At 36.1% G+C, this 18,845-nt stretch overlaps 1 protein-coding gene across 6 annotated transcripts in view; it reads right to left on the reverse strand.

Moving 5' to 3' along the window:
* Positions 1-18,845, reverse strand: part of NBEA (neurobeachin) — a 764,716-nt gene that overhangs the window by 384,392 nt on the left and 361,479 nt on the right. For all 6 annotated transcript variants that reach the window (XM_043991721.1, XM_043991715.1, XM_043991718.1 and 3 more), the window contains one exon: positions 4,014-4,078. In XM_043991721.1, the coding sequence (XP_043847656.1) occupies positions 4,014-4,078 (65 nt within the window). The remainder of the gene's footprint in view (positions 1-4,013; positions 4,079-18,845) is intronic.

Below are 18,845 nucleotides of genomic sequence, written 5' to 3' on the forward strand. Positions count from 1 at the left end.
ATAATTATTATTATTATTTTGAAAGTCTAAAAGACTCATGATTTAAAGGGTTCGGGTGCTCTCACCATAGAAAGTAATTTCAATGCCTATGTTTCATATACTGCTATGGTAAAAAATATATTAACTACAGTTCAATATTCTAGTGATAAAGCTCTCTGAACTTCTCTAGGCTGATCCTTAGATGAGAAACACAAAATCATTCAGTTAAAACATAACATTTTCATCTTAGTAAATACCTCCCAGATGAGAAACAATGTTATAGAGTGGCTAGCAGGATAGATAAACTTGGGGTAAAGGCCTACTTCTTATACATAGTAGCTGTGTGACCACCATGAAGTCTCATAGCATCTTAGCTCCCCAGGCAACTCTTCAAAGGCTCCAAATTGCTTATTCATATCAATTTAGGTACAACTATACAGGGAATTCCTAGCAAGGATGAAAACCAAAAATATCCCCCTGTGCTTACATTGTCCTGTACAAACTGAGAATAAAGGGTTACCCAGCACTTCTCAGATGACACTTTAGACCACAAGGTCTAAAGACCTATTTGGAGTAAGAAAAAAAATCTCCCCCAAAGTTTTCTCAATACACATTAAAAAAGAAGAGAAGGGGCGGCTAGGTGGCGCAGTGGATAGAGCACCGGCCCTGGATTCAGGAGTACCTGAGTTCAAATCCGGCCTCAGACACTTGACTTACTAGCTGTGTGACCCTGGGCAAGTCGCTTAACCCCCATTGCCCAGCCAAAAAAAGAAGAGAAACCTCCATGTTTATACTTGAATTTTATTTTTGGTGGACTGTGATGTTGTACAAAATGGTGGAGCAGTAAAAACATTTGGGACCCAGTGATAAACTAATCAAGTAGATGAGTGAAAAATACATTACGGTTTTAAAAACTGTTTCAACTGTGACTCTGGTTTTAAAAAAGTATTCTTACCACCCTTCCCTAGTCCTTATAGAAATGCTTTGGGATATTTATTAGAGGAGCAGATAAAAAAATTTTTTTTTAAACAACCAACTTTGAAGTGGCAAGCTTAAGCTTTCAACGTAGTAGCCAGGACATGGTCTACAGGTAGATGTTACCCAATACAATAGTTCTCTACACCTTTTCCAGACACTTAAAACAACAAATTCTCAACTATCTTACCAAAGCAAATGCCTTACCTTAAGTTTTAACCTCTCTTCCTTCATTCTCTTTCCAATAAAGAAAATGTAAACTATCAAACAGCAAAATAACAAAATTTTATGGAAATTTAAGAATATTTTCATAAAGTTTACAAAAGTGAAAGTCAAGAATTCTGCCTCAGCAGTTTAGGGATTAACAAAATTGTGTACATACAGCATGAGGGAAAGGAGTTCTTACAAAATTCTGAGGATTGTAGTCAACCATAAGGCTAGTATGAAAAAATGGTATGATAAAACTGCTGAGAAAAGTGATCTAATATTCTGCTACCGAATTAAAAAATACATACAATCCAAACGAAAAGAACTACTCCTTTTATGCTGTTAGGATACATAAGTAATCAATTCACTTTAGGTAAGATTGTGAAACTTAGAATTCAAGCCAAAAGTAGGAGGAAGTTGAAGAGTTTAGAAATCATACCCTTAGAAGAGGTATTAGTTCAAGAATCTAGGAAAGTTCAACTTGGAGGAAGGACTGAGGGGAAGACATGGTAAAATGCCTGCATATACTTGAAGCAATCTCCATTAGAAGAGAAGAGCTTTTTAGGTTGCTTCAAAGGCCAGAACTAAGACAACTGGTTGAATATTTTCTTCTCTTTAGAGAGCAAAAAACAAAACAAAACATACTAGAGCTAAAAATTAAATGGCTGATTCCTGATAATGACTTTCTTGTTATTGGGAGTATTCAAGGAGGATGCGCCACCACCAAGGATGCTATAGAAGTGATTTCTACATTTAGTAGGGAGTTTGAGGCAGCATGGAATATTGAGAAGAGTGCCAGGCCTAGAGTTAAAAGAGACATGGCTTTTACATCCCAACTCAAATACTAGCTGTGTTACTATGAACAATTCATTTAACCTCTCTGGGCCTCAGTTTCCTCACATGTAAAATAGGGATAATATTACCCAAAGTAATTATCTCAAAAGGTAAATGTAAAGACTGAATATGACAATCTATGTAAAAATCACTATGAGAACTTTAATACATCTTATTGTTACTTTAATCCAAGGTCAGGAAGGAGAGTGAAAATCAAACACGATCATAATTTCTGCTACCTATTAGTACTTCTGTAAAAAAAAAAAAGTGGCGGAGGTTGAAACTATTGGATGAAATGATATTTTCACAATTTCAATTTCCATGTTCCCCCTGCCCTGAACCACCAAAGAAAGTTAAGGAAGACTATATTGCAGTGCTTTTAAGGAAATTCATAGCTAGTGGTCTAAGCTTAATGTTTGTTTTTCAGGGCTTTTTCTCCTTTTTCCTTAATCTCCTTTTTTATAGATATGCTTTCTGGAGAGGATCACAAGGATTATGTATACAAGATATTACAAGACATGTTACGATGTGTGTCCTGTATGTTTTTGTGATTTGCAAGGAAACAATTCAAATCACACATGCACAATCCTATACTTCCCATTCTCCTGTGTACCACTCCAACTTCCAAAAAAGGCCCCTCAAATTATTTAAATACATTTCCCACTTCTGTTTAGCAGTAGGTATGAAGAAATATACTGGTTTCAAAGAAATAGCACCAGCTTTAAAAGCCTATGAAATTCCACCCAGTTTAAGCTCTAGGTGCTCATTTCTATAATCATATAGATCATTACTGATGAATAGAAACATCTTTTAAGGTCATGGGATTAGGAACTGGAGGGAATCTTAGAGATCATTTAGTCTTACTTCCATATTTAACAGATGAAAAATGGAAGCCCAGAAGGCAAGGAATTCTACTTATATGAATTAATATAGCTGTATGAGGCAAGGGATCTGAATTCTTAGCTCAAAACTAACATGTCTTCTGTATAACCTTGACTTTATTCAGTTCTTCATCTATGAATATGGTTTATAATATATTATTTGCCCACCAAAAATAATTTTTGAGATTGCTAGTAGTAATATCATATAAACCATAAATATTATTAGTGTATAAAGAGAATTTATCTTTTTTAAGCATTTCTCACCCCATCACATTGAATAGAGGTTCATGTTTAATCCAGTCCACACTATAAAAAAATTTTAAAATTCATAGAATAAAAAAAAATAAGAAAAGAACAATTGGAAATACTTTTCAGCAACACAGTCTAGTTTCAAGAAGTAATCTTGGAAGAAAAATAGTAATAGTGACCAAAATGTATCCTAGAATTTTAATTTTTATTTAAAGTGGGTTGTGAAGAATTTAAGTCTCTGGCTTAGAAGCCACACATGTCATCGAAGAGATAGGTACATCTGTCTTGACGTGTCCACTGCCAACTAAGCCAAAGAAAGCCCATTACTAGTCAACTGTAAATAAAGCAATGGAAAATAAGGGCAAACAAAATGACAGCTAAAAGACAGGATGTGAATCCAAGTATAGAATAAATATGACATTTTATATGATCAAATTTATGGCAGAAGCATTCAATATTTTGCATATTTTGGGTATATGACAAATAGTCTGAAATGTTCAGGTAAAATTAATTCATATGAATTGATAAAAAATGAGGACGTATGCAGTAAACACTATGCTCCCCAAACAGATGGAGTGGCAGATGGGTTTACAGATTGAATTCTCTTGATCCTCTGTGTAAAAACTTGCTACTCAGTGAGATAGTGGCTCAAATCTCAAATAAACCTCATAAACCTTTCTGGACCTTTTGCTTTGTGTAAGGTTTTTGGGTAAATAAATGAGCCTAGCATTTTATATTTTAATAAAATAAATATAAATTCCTATACAGTAACTTCTTTAATTTAAAAATGACTTTTCAAGTCCTTTTGGAGAGATGGTTAAAAGATATAGTCACCTAGTGGACTAAAATATAAAATGACTACTTGTCTAAAAACTTGAAAATAATTACCTTCCTTCATTGATGAGCTCAATAAATGCAAGTCCTGCATTCTTCTGAATTGAGTTTTGCCATTCCTAAATGGAAAACAAACAAATCAAAGCATGTTTAAAGAAGCAACAGTAGCAGTAGAGTAGTAATATATTTGACTTTCCTATCTAAGAGGAACATGAACAATGGAAATGTGATGGTTTGGTCTTTTAAACCTCCACATATGATTTTATTTCAAAATTACTTCAAACTTGATTGGGATAAAAACACATATATGTATAAATGCATATGTGCAATTATATTATGTGCTATTATATTACATATAAATACTATGGTAAGGTGGGCTCTTAGTAAAAATCCCACTCCCAAATGATTAATACTAGTTTTTGGAGTCAACATAAATATTTGGGATTAAAATTAAACAATTCAATGCAGAAATATCACTTTAAATGATCAGCTCTCATACTTCTAATGATTTTTAAAGTGAAAAATAAAATATACAGTGAATACCTGTTTATTTAGAATGGCTAGAAAAGGAAATATTCTGATTACTATAATATTCTAGTTGATTCAAAGTTACCATATGGTTATCATAAATGAAATTTTTGAAAACAGGGAATATATACAATATTAAAACCATACTATACAAAACAACCTTAATAATGATTTAAAAGAGATGATGGGACCTTGGGAGTGCCTCTGGGTCATTATGAACATCATTTATCAGTGGATTATGCTGAACCTGTACTGATTCTATGATATCCTCAAAGAAGTTGCTCTGAATATAAATCCCCTGACAAAATCTTTTTCCTTTTATATTTTTCTGCATTCTAAAAGTGAACAAAACAATTACAATGATAGTAGGTATTCCATAAACAAATGCCAAATTAAAGAGGCAATTCCAATTCTATTCATAAACCTTTAGTAATACCCATAATCTTGGCACACAATATTGTGCATAAAGATAAAGACATAATATTAAAAGAGTTCCTGCACTATTACAGGCTATATCAGGAGGTGGAGGAAAAGAAGGGAGCAATTGACCAGAGTAACCAAAACTGATTCAAGGATTCATTTGAAATTTCACTGGACCAACCCTGTGTACTTAGACACAATTTTTGAGACAAGCAATAGGTCTCCTAAATTCTCTTCCATTATATGGCATCCTTACACAACCATTTAATTTAATTTAATTTAATTTATTTTTTTTGCGGGGCAATGGGGGTTAAGTGACTTGCCCAGGGTCACACAGCTAGTATCAAGTGTCTGAGGTTGGATTTGAACTCAGGTACTCCTGAATCCAGGGCCGGTGCTTTATCCACTGTGCCACCTAGCTGCCCCAAAAGTTTTTTATTTATTTTTTGGGGGGTGGTGGTGAGGCAATTGTAGTTAAGTGACTTGCCCAGGGTCACACAGCTAGTAAGTGTTAAGTATCTGAGGCCGCATTTGAACTCAGGTCCTCCTGAATCCAGGGCCGGTGCTCTATCCACTGCGCCACCTAGCTGCCCCTCTTACACAACCATTTTAAAGACTTGTTCTAACAGCTAATAATAACTAGAACTTATATAGTGCCTCAAGGTTTGAAAAGAATTTTTATCTTATTTTTTCTTTAATATGTTAAATCGTTTGATCCTAACAACCGTGTGAGGTTAATTCCATTATCATCCCCCTTTTAAAGATGAGAAAACAGGCAGAGAGAGCTTGACTAAGTTGCTCAGGATCCCACAACTAGTAAGAGCCTCAATTAGGAAGGGATCATGTTGTGAAGGGCTTTAACAGAAGACTTATTATACATGATCCTGAAGGTAGTAGGTAGTTACTGCAGTTCGTTGAATGAGAAGGGAAGTATGTGTGTAAGATGGTCATGCCTACATTTTAGAAAAATCACTCTGGTAGGTAAGTGAAGGATGTACTGGAAGGAGGAGAGACTTTGAGGTAAGGAGATCAGCTAAAAGTCCACTGCTATGGTCCAGATGTGAGGTAATGAGGGCCTGAACCAGTGTTGTAACTATGTGAGTATATAGAAGGGGGATTTGAGAACTTTTGTGAAGATAGCAATGACTTGGCAACTGAATAGGAAACTGAGATTGCCTGGGGAACTGAAAAGATTAGTGTTTCCCTTAACCATAATATGGAATTTCTGAAGAAGGTTAATTTTAGAGGCAAGGCAATATATTGTGGGGTAAATTAGGTGGTACAGTGGATATAATGCCAGGCCTGAAATCAGGAAAACTTCAAGAGATAGTAAAGGACAGAAGAACATGGCATGCTATGGTCCACAGGGTCAAAGAGAGTAGGAATTGACTCAGTAACAACAACAACAACAACAACAACAACAACAACAACAACAACAAAAACAGCAGCAACAAAAACGTAATTTATATTGTCTGTTTCTCTATCAATGGATCTTTATTTTTTTTTCCTCTTGCAAGTTGGGCCTTTAAATAATATATAGTGTACAAAGTTGTTCTTCCATTAGGTCCTGGGTTCAAGTTCTGATTCTGACTTAGTAAGGCTACATAATCACAAGTCACATTCTTCCAGTATTCCAGGCAACTTTCTAAAACTACAGAGGAGCTGACAATCTGAGCCATCAGAAACTATTTTCATAACAGGTGTATTTCCCATACCAAAGAAATCACCAACTACCCACCAACTGTCAACTTGTCCTTTGACTGCTTAACTGTTGGGGTGGGGGTGGGGGAAGACTGACATACTAGAAATTTAGAGTTGGAAAGGTCCTTAGAGGCCTTGTAATAAATAATATCTGAGTACTCTTGATAGGAATGAGTAGTTAGCCAAACATTGACTGAAAGACCTTCTAATGAAAGTGAAGTCTCTAACCTGCCAAGACAGATCAAACACCATACTTTTGAAAAGCTCTAACAATTAATTCTTTAATTCTTAACAATTAAAGAAGATTTTCTTACATTTTGCCAAAATATTCCTTTCTGGAACTTCTAGCCATTACTCCTACTGTCCTTTGAAGTCAAACAGACTAAGCCTAACCTTTCTGTCATTTATGACAGCTATAATGGCATCTCTAGTCTACCTCAGCAACCACAAGGATGGCTATATCTTTCACCTTAGTATCACCAATAACTGCACTAGCTCCATGATCCACAACTTTGAAATTCTTCTCTGATCCTAGCTTCCCTGGCTTCCTCCAAGTCTCAGCTAAAATTCCCATCTATAGTCTTTCCTGGTTCTCCTTAATGTTAGTACCTTCCCTCTGAGATTATTTCTAGTTTATCCTGTATATATCTTCTTTGTACATAACTGATCACATCACACCCCCATTACATTGTGAGGTTCTTGAGGGGAAAGGCTGTTTTTGGCTTTTTTCCCATTTACCGCACTGCTGAGACTAGTTTTGGGCACACAGTAGGCACTTAACAAAGATTACCTCTTCCTTCTTCTGAACCTTATTCTTTGCTGAATGAATGAAGCAAAGAATGAAAAAGAATTTATTAAACTCTTACTACATGTAAAGCACTGTGCTAGGTGCTGGGGATACAAATAGAAAATAAAGACAGTTGCTGTTCTCGAGGAGCTCATATTCAAATAAAGGAGGCAACCAATGTAGAAGTTGCAGGTCATATAGGAAGGTCATATGTTCCTTAGAGAATAGCAACAAAGCAGAGAATAATGCTTTTTATTTTATGTCATTTCCACTGGTAAAATCCTATTAGCTTCTGATGAACCACTTGAGGTGCCCAACAAATTGAGAGAGAGAATGTAGTGTCTGATGCACTTAAGTGAGAAGTGAAAGGCTCAGTAAACATTGAAATGATCATTAAATGGATACATTTTTGTCACATTACGTTTAGGTTTGTTCTCACCAAATTAAGACCTCTAGTCACTCTACCACTTCCTCCTTTCCTAGACTAATCACTGGTTTGGCCTTTGGAGGTCCATCTTTCTCCCTTAACAGTCTTCATTATGTAAGTTAATCAGGTAAATTAGACATTGTTTCCTACCTTTCAATCCTTTGAGCCCCTTATACTTTTTTCCTTGGCAAAGTTCATCAAAACCTTGTTCCTTTGGTCATTCTCTATTTTTTCCTCGTTTGAAACTGTTTTATATTTGCTGCTGTCTAGAAAGATGTGCAGGACTCTAACATCTTTTAAAACAACAGTAACAATGACAACAATGTTTCCTTAAATGAGTTGTTCCCCCAAACTATCTTCATATACATTTACTCTTTTCAATGAACTCATTTCCTCACTTCCCACTTTTCAATCTGTTGCAAGGTTGCTTCTGAGCATACACTCTGCCCTAAAACTGCTCTCTCCAAGATTAGTAATTAAGGATTCTTACCTGCTAAAACTTTGATGGTCTTTTCTCATCAATACATTCTTCTAGACACTGCTGCAGCTTCTGACACTGTTGACTATGTCCTAATCTCTTCTTCCCTCCTGATGTCATATCACCCAGATGTCTTTTGCCACTACCTAGTCCTTCATCTCTATCTCACATGAATAGGTGGCCCTTCAAGTTAAAGCCAACTCCTCTACAAGCACAAGTGATTTCATTGCATTCCATTTTGTCTAACAGACATCTACCATCCCTACTCTCACTTTCAATCACTCCCTGTCTACTAGCTGTTTCACTACTGCCTACTGTTCATATCTTGCTCATCCTCAAAAAATACTACCATCCCTGATAACTATCAACCCATATCTCTTCTGACATTTCTGGCTAAATTTGAGAAGGTAGTTTACAATATGTACCTCCACTTCCTCTCCTCTCTAGTCTGGTTTCTAACCTAATGATTCAGAGTTGTGGTCTTTAAAATTACCAATGATCCCTTAATTTTCAAATCCAATGTGCTTTTCTCCTTCCTCATCCTACTTTCCTTCTCTGCAGCCTCTGCCACTATCATCCTCTTCTCTTTGATATTCTCTTCTTCCAAAGTTTTCAGGACTCTACCCTCTTGTTCTCCTGCTTGTATGACTGTCTCCTTTAGTGAGTCTTCATCCTGGTCAGCTCCTCTAACTTTGGGTGGCCCACAGGGCCACCCAAAAGTGCTAAGTCTTCTTCTTTTTGCCCTTTATCCTATTTTACTCACTTATCAGTGCCCATGGATTCAATTATCAACTCTCTGCTGATTAAACTTAAAACCACTTTATCCATCCCCCATTTCTCTGTTGACCTCATTTCACAACTCCAACTGTCCATTAGACATCTCCAACTTGATGTCCCACAGATATCTTAAAATTAACATATCCAAAACTGAACTTAATAACTTCTCTGAATCCTCTCCCCTTCCTATTACTATACTTTCCTCTTACTCTTGATGGCACCACCATCTCCCAGGCCTCTAGTATTGAAAACTAGGTGTCATCTCTGACTCTTCCCTTTCTCTCATTCTCCATATATAATCTGTTGTCAAGGCTTGTTGTTGTTGCACCTGTAACAATTATATGCCCTTTATTCTTTTCTGATACTGCCACCTCCAGTACAGTAGAGTGCAGACCCTTATGTCCTCACACCTGGATTACTGCAATAGTCAGCTGTTTGGTATACCTGCCACAAGTCTCTTCCCATTATCTTCCACTCAGCTGTTAAAAGTGAACTGAGGGGCAGCTAGGTGGCGCAGTGGATAGAGCACTGGCCCTGGAGTCAGGAGTACCTGAGTTCAAATCCGGCCTCAGACACTTAAGACTTACTAGCTGTGTGACCCAGGGCAAGTCACTTAACCTCAATTGCCTCACTAAAAAAAACAAACAAAAGTGAACTGAAATCCTCACAATAACATATCAAATGATTATCCATCTTCTACTTGATAACCTATTATGAGGGGGAACCTTGGTTTTCTGACTTCAAATCCAGCAAATTTTCTATTATCATGATCTAAGAACTATAAACTCCGTAAGGACAAGGACTATAATTTTTCCCTCATCTCTACCCCCATGGTCTAGTGGAGTACCATGCATTTGTATTACATTTTAATTAATTTTAATTGTATTATATTTAAAAATATTTGTTGAAGAAAGACAACATGACAGAGTAGACAATATACCAGAATTGTATTCAAAGGATTAGGGTACAAATCCTGGCTTTACTATTTATTCTACTGTGAAACTTTTGGAAAGTCACTTAACCTCTGTTGGGTTCTGGGAATTTGTGAAATCTTGTCCTTTTTGCCTCCTCTCCTGTATCTGTCCTTTTCTTCCTATTCACTCTGTCCCTCCCCTAATTCTACCCTCACAATCTCTCACCTGGACTACTGGAAGAACCTCCTAATTGACCAACCATATTAATTCTTGCAAAAAAATATTTTAATCTCCTTTATTGTGGATACTTTCTTCATGGATTCATATCAAGATCCCTTCATAACTTAGTCAGTGGTCTTCATGAGTTGATGTATGAAATTTTAAAAAAATTATCATCTTTCTAGTGATGAGCCTCTTAAATTTAGGTTGGTCTTTGGACACAGAACAAAATCTCTTGCTTGACCCATACTAGAAGTTTCTTTCTGGATAACACAACAGCAGAAGAAAAATCATATTGAGGAAAAAAATCAAATTTCATATGCATGAAAAGCTAGTGGGAGGTAGGAAGAAGTCTGGCACATAGTTGGACTTAATAAATGTTTATTGATTTATTTCTACTGTGGGTTGGACCCAGAGTGTGTACTTTACTAACATAGATTTTAAGAAGCCATGATAACTCTAGATTTATGTTGAGGACTTTTATAGAAGTTTAGGGATAGCAGGAGAGATAATCTACTCTTCTAGCCTTATTGCACATTACTCCTTTTTAGGTTGTGGTCATATGAAGACAAACTCATAATGCCAAATGAAGCAGTTTATATTTGATCCATGAAAATCTAGAACTTTAAGGTTTGCTTTCTGTGACTTGCCACAGAGTCCATTCTTGCATTATCTTTCTTGTTATTTTGATAAATTTATACACAGAGCATAACAAATGTATATGAAGGCTAAAGTATTAAGGTAAGCACCAAATTGCCATTTAGTGATAATTCCTTTTGTTCTTCTTGTGGAAGAACCACAAAACAAATACAATTTTTTTTTCCAACTTACTCAGTCAACAAAAATTATTTGGGCTAAATTTCTAAGATGTCATTATAATAGTTAAAACATGTACACATGTTCCAATTAAAGTTGGAGTAGTTTTCTAGCACTTATGTAAATGATGTAGAGGTGTGTATGTGTGTATGTGTGTATGTGCGTGCGCACACGCATTTGTGTTCTTTATAAGTCAAAAGGCCTGATCTTATATTCTTCATGAAATCAATCTAGCTTTTATCCTTCAGAAAATTGCCAGAACTTAATGTGGTTTTTCAGCTTTTAAAAATATCTAATGACAAAAGCAAAAATAGTAAAGTGATTTCATGTCATCTAATATTCATAAATACCTTAAACTGAGGCCCCTAGGGAGTTTATATAACAGGAGAAATACATATGTATAAAAACATTGGAGGAATGAGTAAGGAGGCAGAACTGCAAAGTTAGAAACAAACAGGAAAAAGTATATTATAACTAAAGAGGAAGAGCTGGCACTACCTCCTTTTGTATTCTATGGCTGAAGAAGACTTTTAGGACCTCACCCTTACAAGAGTGAATAATACAATGCTCATAGCTTGATGATGGTAAAAGAACAATACCCATGCATGCCAATCAAAAAGAAGAAAAATGCCATTTATAATTGCAACCAGGGGATAGAAGAAGTCCTCATTGATACTTTCTATTTTTATTTTTGCTCTACTTAAGAGAGAAGAATTTTATTTTTCCTATTAAATGCTACTTTCTGGTAATAGCTTAGAAGTTGAACTCTTTCAAATTATGGCATTATTAATTTCACTTCTTTTCTTATAGCCTAAATAAATATGCATATGAAAGTTCCTATCAAAAAATAACATAGTAATTGAACAAATTTGGATTTTGATATACATATTTCTCTTCAAGCAGGTTAACTCTATGGAACTTACATGATAAAGTTTGCCATATGTTTAAGGTAATAAAACTCAGTAGTTAAAATCACTAAATCATCTTACTAATGTACATAATGCTTTCAGGTTTGGAAAGTGCTTTATATATATTTTCTCATTTGGTCCTCACAAAAACTCCCTGAAGTAGGTGTTCTCTCCATTTTACAGATAAGGAAAACAGCTAAAAGAAAGTCATTAATTGACTCAGAGTCACACAGTTTGTAAGGCAGAACTGTCATCAGTCAGGCCCTTCTGGCCCCCAGTACAGCATTCAAACCACTCCGCCACCCAGCTGTTTGAATAAAGGGTTCATAGGACTTTGACCTAAAAGGAACTTGAGATATCACTTAGTTATAGACACATAATGTCAAGGCTGGAAGGTATATTAAACATAATCTAGCTCAAGATCTTTATTTTATGGATGAGAAATGTGAAGCTCCTTGCACAAGGTCACAAGGAGTAATTGGCAGAACCAGAATTCCAGGTCTTTTGATTCTCAATTCAAAGTTCTTTCCCCAGTATTATGCCCCTTCAACAAGACTGTATTGCTTTATGACATGATCAATTACTCATGATCACATTTTCTTGTATAATGCCATTTTATTTCTATAATACCTTTAAGTTTACAAAGTGCTTCCTTTCCCTATATTTCCTAGTTTGATCTTCACAACACTCTCATGGGCTTGGGTAAAGCAAATTATATCCACATTTTATAGATGAGAAAGTAAAGACAAGAGGGTAAATAATTGGCATATGGTTTACACAACTAAGTGTGAACTGATATAGAATTTGCACCCAGTTTTGAATCCAAGGGACTAAAAATTATTCATATAATGAGTATAGCTATCAGAATCCAAGGTCAGATAAAATATTTATGTATTAATTATTGATGAAAAATAATAATTATTTAAAAAATTTTCTTAAAGATTCACAAAGTATGATTTCTTTGTACTAACACCAGAGCTTCAAATAAAAAATTTACACATGACACAAGATATGAAAAAAGAAAAGAATGAAAAAAATAATACCTTTTACATGATAACCAAAACTGTGTCTATTTTGATTGTTACCAAAGAACCAGTATAATGAAAAAGGAAGCAAACCTTGGTGCCTACAATTATACTGTCATTGTTTCCTTGATAAAATAAAAAATCTTATTTTTTTAAATAGAGAAAGAAATAAAGGAATTATTCTAGCAAGACCTGATGACAGATTGTGAAATGAAGGATAATGGGCAAATGCTTGGCTTAAACCCCATTGACTGAGAGGTGTATTTCAAATTAGGTCTTACAGTTAATTAAATAATTTTTCTTTTCTCTTTTTGGGGGAAGGGGAGTATGAAGGTTTATTTAAAGGACTGGACAAATTCAAGAAGGTATTCCAAAGAAAAGGTGTAAATTACCCCTAGCATCAAATAATTATCTTCACCAATAGAAATACTTAACCTTGAATGTCTATGGGGGGGTACCAAGTCTATATCTGACACAATTCTTTAGCTCTTCTTCATGGAAACATAAAATTTCCTTAAGATGAAGGGCTTTTCTAGGGAACTGGATCTCATATTAAAGATCCTTTGAAAACAAACACTTTGAAGACAAATAAGTTCCAGAAGGATGACTATAAAATCCCTATGTTTTGTTCACAATGAGGTAGATAACCTGGTAGAAATCTCAGCCCATGAACTTTACTTTAAAAACTGAAATAAATCAGCATGAACACCCAGACAGGCAGACAGACAGAGACAGAGAGAAAGAGAGACAGAGAAAGACAAAGACAGAGAGAAACACAGAAAGAGAATGAAAAAAAAAAAAAAACCAGTGACAGATCATTTCATCCTAGTCATTTCAGATGAATATACATTTTGTACCTCCTCTCTTGTATCCATTAAAATAACTATATTTAAGACCAATAATATCAACAGACGCTTAGTAACCAGGGAGTATTAACCATTGATAGTCATTAATATTCTGGGGCAGCTAGGTGGCGCAGTAGATAGAGCACTGGCCCTGGATTCAGGAGGACCTGAGTTCAAATCTGACCTCAGACACTTGACACTGGGCAAGTCACTTAACCCTCATTGCCCTGCCCTGCCTCCAAAAAATAGTCATTAATATTCCTAGATGACAGGACACCTAGAAACCAGATCTTAAAGTTAAGAGATACCATAAACAGAGAGACCCTCTGGCTCTGATAAGATTGAACATGTCTTTATGAACATGCACAGAAAGAACAAGGTGTGTCCTTAGGTCCACCTTATGATGTGTAAACCCCCAAAACATACCCTTAGTGAGAAAGGTACCCACCTTGGGGGATGTTTTAGGACCCCAGGAAGTCCAAAATAGGATATGAATCTCCCATAAACCTCCCACAAGGAAGAGACTAAGACAATGAGGAGATAACCTAATTTTCTCACTATAAATGTAACCATTTTTCCTCTACCTATTCGAGACACCTCCTGGTGGTCTCCCTGTGGCCTCACAGTCTTTTTTTTTTTTTTTTTTTTTTGGTGAGGCAATTGGGGTTAAGTGACTTGCCCAGGGTCACACAGCTAGTAAGTGTCAAGGGTCTGAGGTCGGACTTGAACTCAGGTCCTCCTGAATCCAGGGCCAGTGCTCTATCCATTGTGCCACCTAGCTGCTCCTGGCCTAACAGTCTTTTAATAAAATTTGGGAAATGGAGTCACTGAGTCTTGTAATTCTTTGGGATGCCTCATGATCAATTTGATCAATTAAATCCATCCCTACATCACAGTTATTCCAAGAACTTGGTCATATTTCTGCTGTACTAAAATATTCAGTAGAATGTTTTTAGAATCACAATATAACTTTCATCCAAAATATGGTATAGCAGGAATAATTTGAGCTACACATTGACTATAAGACAAATACAGGCATAAGATCAAGACATCTATACTCTTATTATAGCCCACAAGGCAATTTTTTAAACAAATTTAGTCTTAGTCCATATTTTCTATTTAGCTATGCTTGAGTAAGCAATGAAGACTTAGTAGCTGGTGTCAGAATGTTTTGGACAGACTCATAGAATTCAATCGATTAATCATTAAACATTTATTAATCACTTGTTATGGATGAGGTATTGTGTTATGTTCTAGGGATACAAAAAGCAACTAAAGATAGTCGCTGCTCTGAAGGACTTTACAATTTAACATAGAAGAAAACATGCAAATAAATATATATAAAGCAATGTACATACAGGATAATTGAGAAATTGTTAAAAGAGGAAAAGAAGGTGGAACTTAAAGGAAGTCCAGGAAGGTCAGTAGTTTGAGCAGAGGAGGGCAATGGGGAGAGCCAGAGAAAATGCTGAAGCCAAGAAATGGAGTGTCTTGTTTGTGAAACAGGCAGGAGGCCAGTGTTAACTTGATCAAAGGTATGAGAATGATGTAGGAGGCAAAAAAGTGGTTAACAGAAAAACCTAAGACCCAAGCTCTAATTCAGACGGGAACTCTAAGGGGGATTCGGACCCCAGGTAATGGATAACTTACAAGTCAGGAAGCTAGGCTTTCATACCCACAGTAATTAGTACCCATAACGGAAACATAAAAGGGGCAGGTCATATAACAATGATAAAATGACAGCCTATAGAAACTCAAACTAAGAATAAATGAAAAATGAAGATGTTTTGAAACTAGCCATGGGAATCAGAAAGAGACATACACAGAAAAGGCCAAATTTTCCCCCAGATTCACTTTATGATGTGTAAACCCCCCAAAACACACCTCCATGGAAAAAGGTACCTGTATCTGGGGTTGGCTTAGGAACCCAGGAACTCCAAATTAGGATGGGCCCTGTACCTCCCAAAGGTGAAGATTATTATAATGAGTAGGACAGGCCCTCCCCGTACCTCCCTAAGGTGAAGAATATTATAATGAGACTGATAAATCAATTTATCTATACTATAAATATAACTGTCTTTCCTTTCCTTTTTCGAGAGATACCTTTCCACTTTTCTGGTTCTCTCCCTGTGGTCACCCACAGTATTGCAATAAAACTTGGGAAACTGAGTCACTGAGTGTTGTAATTCTTTTGGGATGACTCATGATCAATTTGACCCCAAATTCCATCCCACATCAAGGGGACTAGAAAGGTAAGAGGCTAGGTTTTGAAAAGCTTTGAATGCTCAACAGAGCATTCTATATTCCTGGAGGCAAAAGGAAGCCACTGGAGTTTATTTGGGGGTTTGATAAGACCTGTTTTTCAGGAATATCACTTTAGTGGCTGAATGGAGAATGGGCTGAAGTAGGGCAGGCTATTGAAATAAGGTGTAAAGGTAATGAGGGCTTGCCCTAAAGTGGAAGCAAAATCAAAGGAAAGAGGGTGTGTTCAAAAGATGTTACAAAGGTGAAAATGGCAAGTGCTGGCAATAGCCTGGATATGGGGGTGAGAGAAAGGTGAGGAATCAAGGATAACTCCTAGGTTATAAGCCTGAGGGAATGGAAGGATGGTGTTGCCCTGTATAGTAACAGAGCAGGTAGGAGGACTGGAGGTTTAGGGGAAAAAATAATTAGTTCTGTTTCAGAAATACTGAGTTTAAGATGTCTACTGCATATGCAGTTTAAATCACAGAATCATGAAAATGAAAGGTAATTTTATCCAACCCCTTTTGCCCAATGGTAGAATCCCTTTTTACATCATCATTAAGAGATGATCACAGAATTTGAGAGTTGGAAGGGTCTTCATTAACTATCTAGTCTGACTCATATTTGAAAGAAATCTTGACTTTAACGTATCTGATATGTGATTATACAGTTTCTACTTGAAGACCTCCATGAAGTAGGAACCCACCATCTCTCAGAAAACAGAATTTTACTTTCATACAGCCTTAATTCTTTTTTGTAAAATAAAAGTATTTTATTATTTTCCAGTTACACGTAGAAATAGTTTTCAACATTTGTTTATATAAGATTTCCAATTTCAAATTTTTCTCCCTCCCTCCCCTCCCTTCTCCCCTCCCCTAGACAGCAGGTAATCTGATATAGGTTTTTTGGTTTTTTTTTTTTCCTTTTTGGTGAGGCAATTGGGGTTAAGTGACTTGCCCAGGGTCACACAGGTGTTAAGTGTCTGAGGCCGGATTTGAACTCAGGTACTCCTGACTTCAGGGCCGGTGCTCTATCCACTGTGCCACCTAGCTGCCCCATGATATAGGTTTTATATATATATATATATATATATATATATATATATATATATATATATATATATATATATATATATATATATATATATACACACACACACACACACACACACACACACACACATATGTAATAACATTAAGCATATTTCTGAATTAGTCATGTTATAAGAGAAGAATCAGAGCAAAAAGGAAAAATCTCAAAAAAGAGAACCAACAGCACCAAAAATAAAAGAAATAGTATGGTCCAATCAGCATCCATATTCCACAGTTCCTTTTTTTTTTCTTTTCTGGATTTGGAGAGCCTTTCCATCATTAGTCCTTTGGAATTTTCTTGTACTGTTGTATTGGCGATACAGCCTTAATTCTTAGGAAGTTTTTCTTGACACCAAGCTTAAGTTTTCTTCTTGGAAACTACCATCCGTTGCTCCTAGAGTTGCCCTCTGGGGCCAAATATTAGAAGTCTACTGCTTGCTCTACATGACAGCCATTCAAATACATGGAGATAACTATCATGTTCCTCCCTATGGTTCTTCCCCACCCACCTCAATTCCCGGTCTTTTCTCCAAGCTGAAAAAAGTTAGTTCTTAATCCAATCCTCATCCACCATGAACTCACTAAAGACCATCCACTATGCTGAGTGTTCTCTTTTGGAACCTTCCCAATTTACCAACTACATGGCACAGTGGACAGGGTCTGGAGTCAGGAATAGCTGAGTTCAAATCTTGCCTCAGATACTTAAGAGCTGTGTAACCTTGGGCAATTTACTTAAACTCTGTTTGTCTCATTTGTAAAATAGAGATAATAATAGCATTTACTTCCAAGCTTTAAGGATCAAATAAGATGATAATTGTAAAGTGTTTAGTACAGTCCATAGTATATAGTTAAGCGCTATGTAAATGTTCTTAGCATCATCACCACTACCACCACCACCACCACCACCACCACCACCACCATCACCATCACCACCACCACCACCATCACCATCACCACCACCACCACCATCACCATCACCACCACCATCACCATCATCAATGCCACTCTTAAACCTGGGTGCCCAGAACTGAAAATAGTACTACAGACAAGGACTAAAGGTAAAATGGGTCTATCACCTTCCTAGAAATTATCACCCTCTTAAGGTAATGCAAGATTATATTAGCTTTTTTTGGCTGCCACATCACACTGATGACTCATATTGTTCTTTCAGTCTACTAAAATACCCACATCTTTTTCAGAATAACTGGTATCTATGCTTCCCTTGATCATATATTTTAAAAGTTGAATTTTTGTAGCAAAATATGAGACTTTACATTTATTCCTATTAAGTTTCATCATATTAGGTTCAACTCAATAGTTGAACCTGTCAAAATCCTTTTCCTTCTAAATCTATCACCCACTGTGTTCACTATCGCACTCAGCTTTGGATCACCTTCAAATCAGATTAAAAAACAAATAAATGTGCCTTTTTCCAACTTATTGTTAAAAATGTTTAATAGCCAAGGCCAGGCACAGATAGCCAGGTTAATTCACTGGAGAACTTTAGTCATATTGAACAACTACTCTGGAGTCCAGACTTCCAGCTACTTCTGAGTCTAGCTGACTGTATTGTTATCTAAACCATATCATTTCATCTCAAGCACAGTAGAAGAGATACTTTGTGAAAAGCTTTACTACAGCCTATATATACAAGATCCACAGCATTCCAGTAGGTACTAATTTAATGATCTTTTATAAAAAAAGAA

Source organism: Dromiciops gliroides, chromosome 3 (assembly GCF_019393635.1).
Source record: "Dromiciops gliroides isolate mDroGli1 chromosome 3, mDroGli1.pri, whole genome shotgun sequence".
NCBI lineage: Eukaryota > Metazoa > Chordata > Mammalia > Microbiotheria > Microbiotheriidae > Dromiciops > Dromiciops gliroides.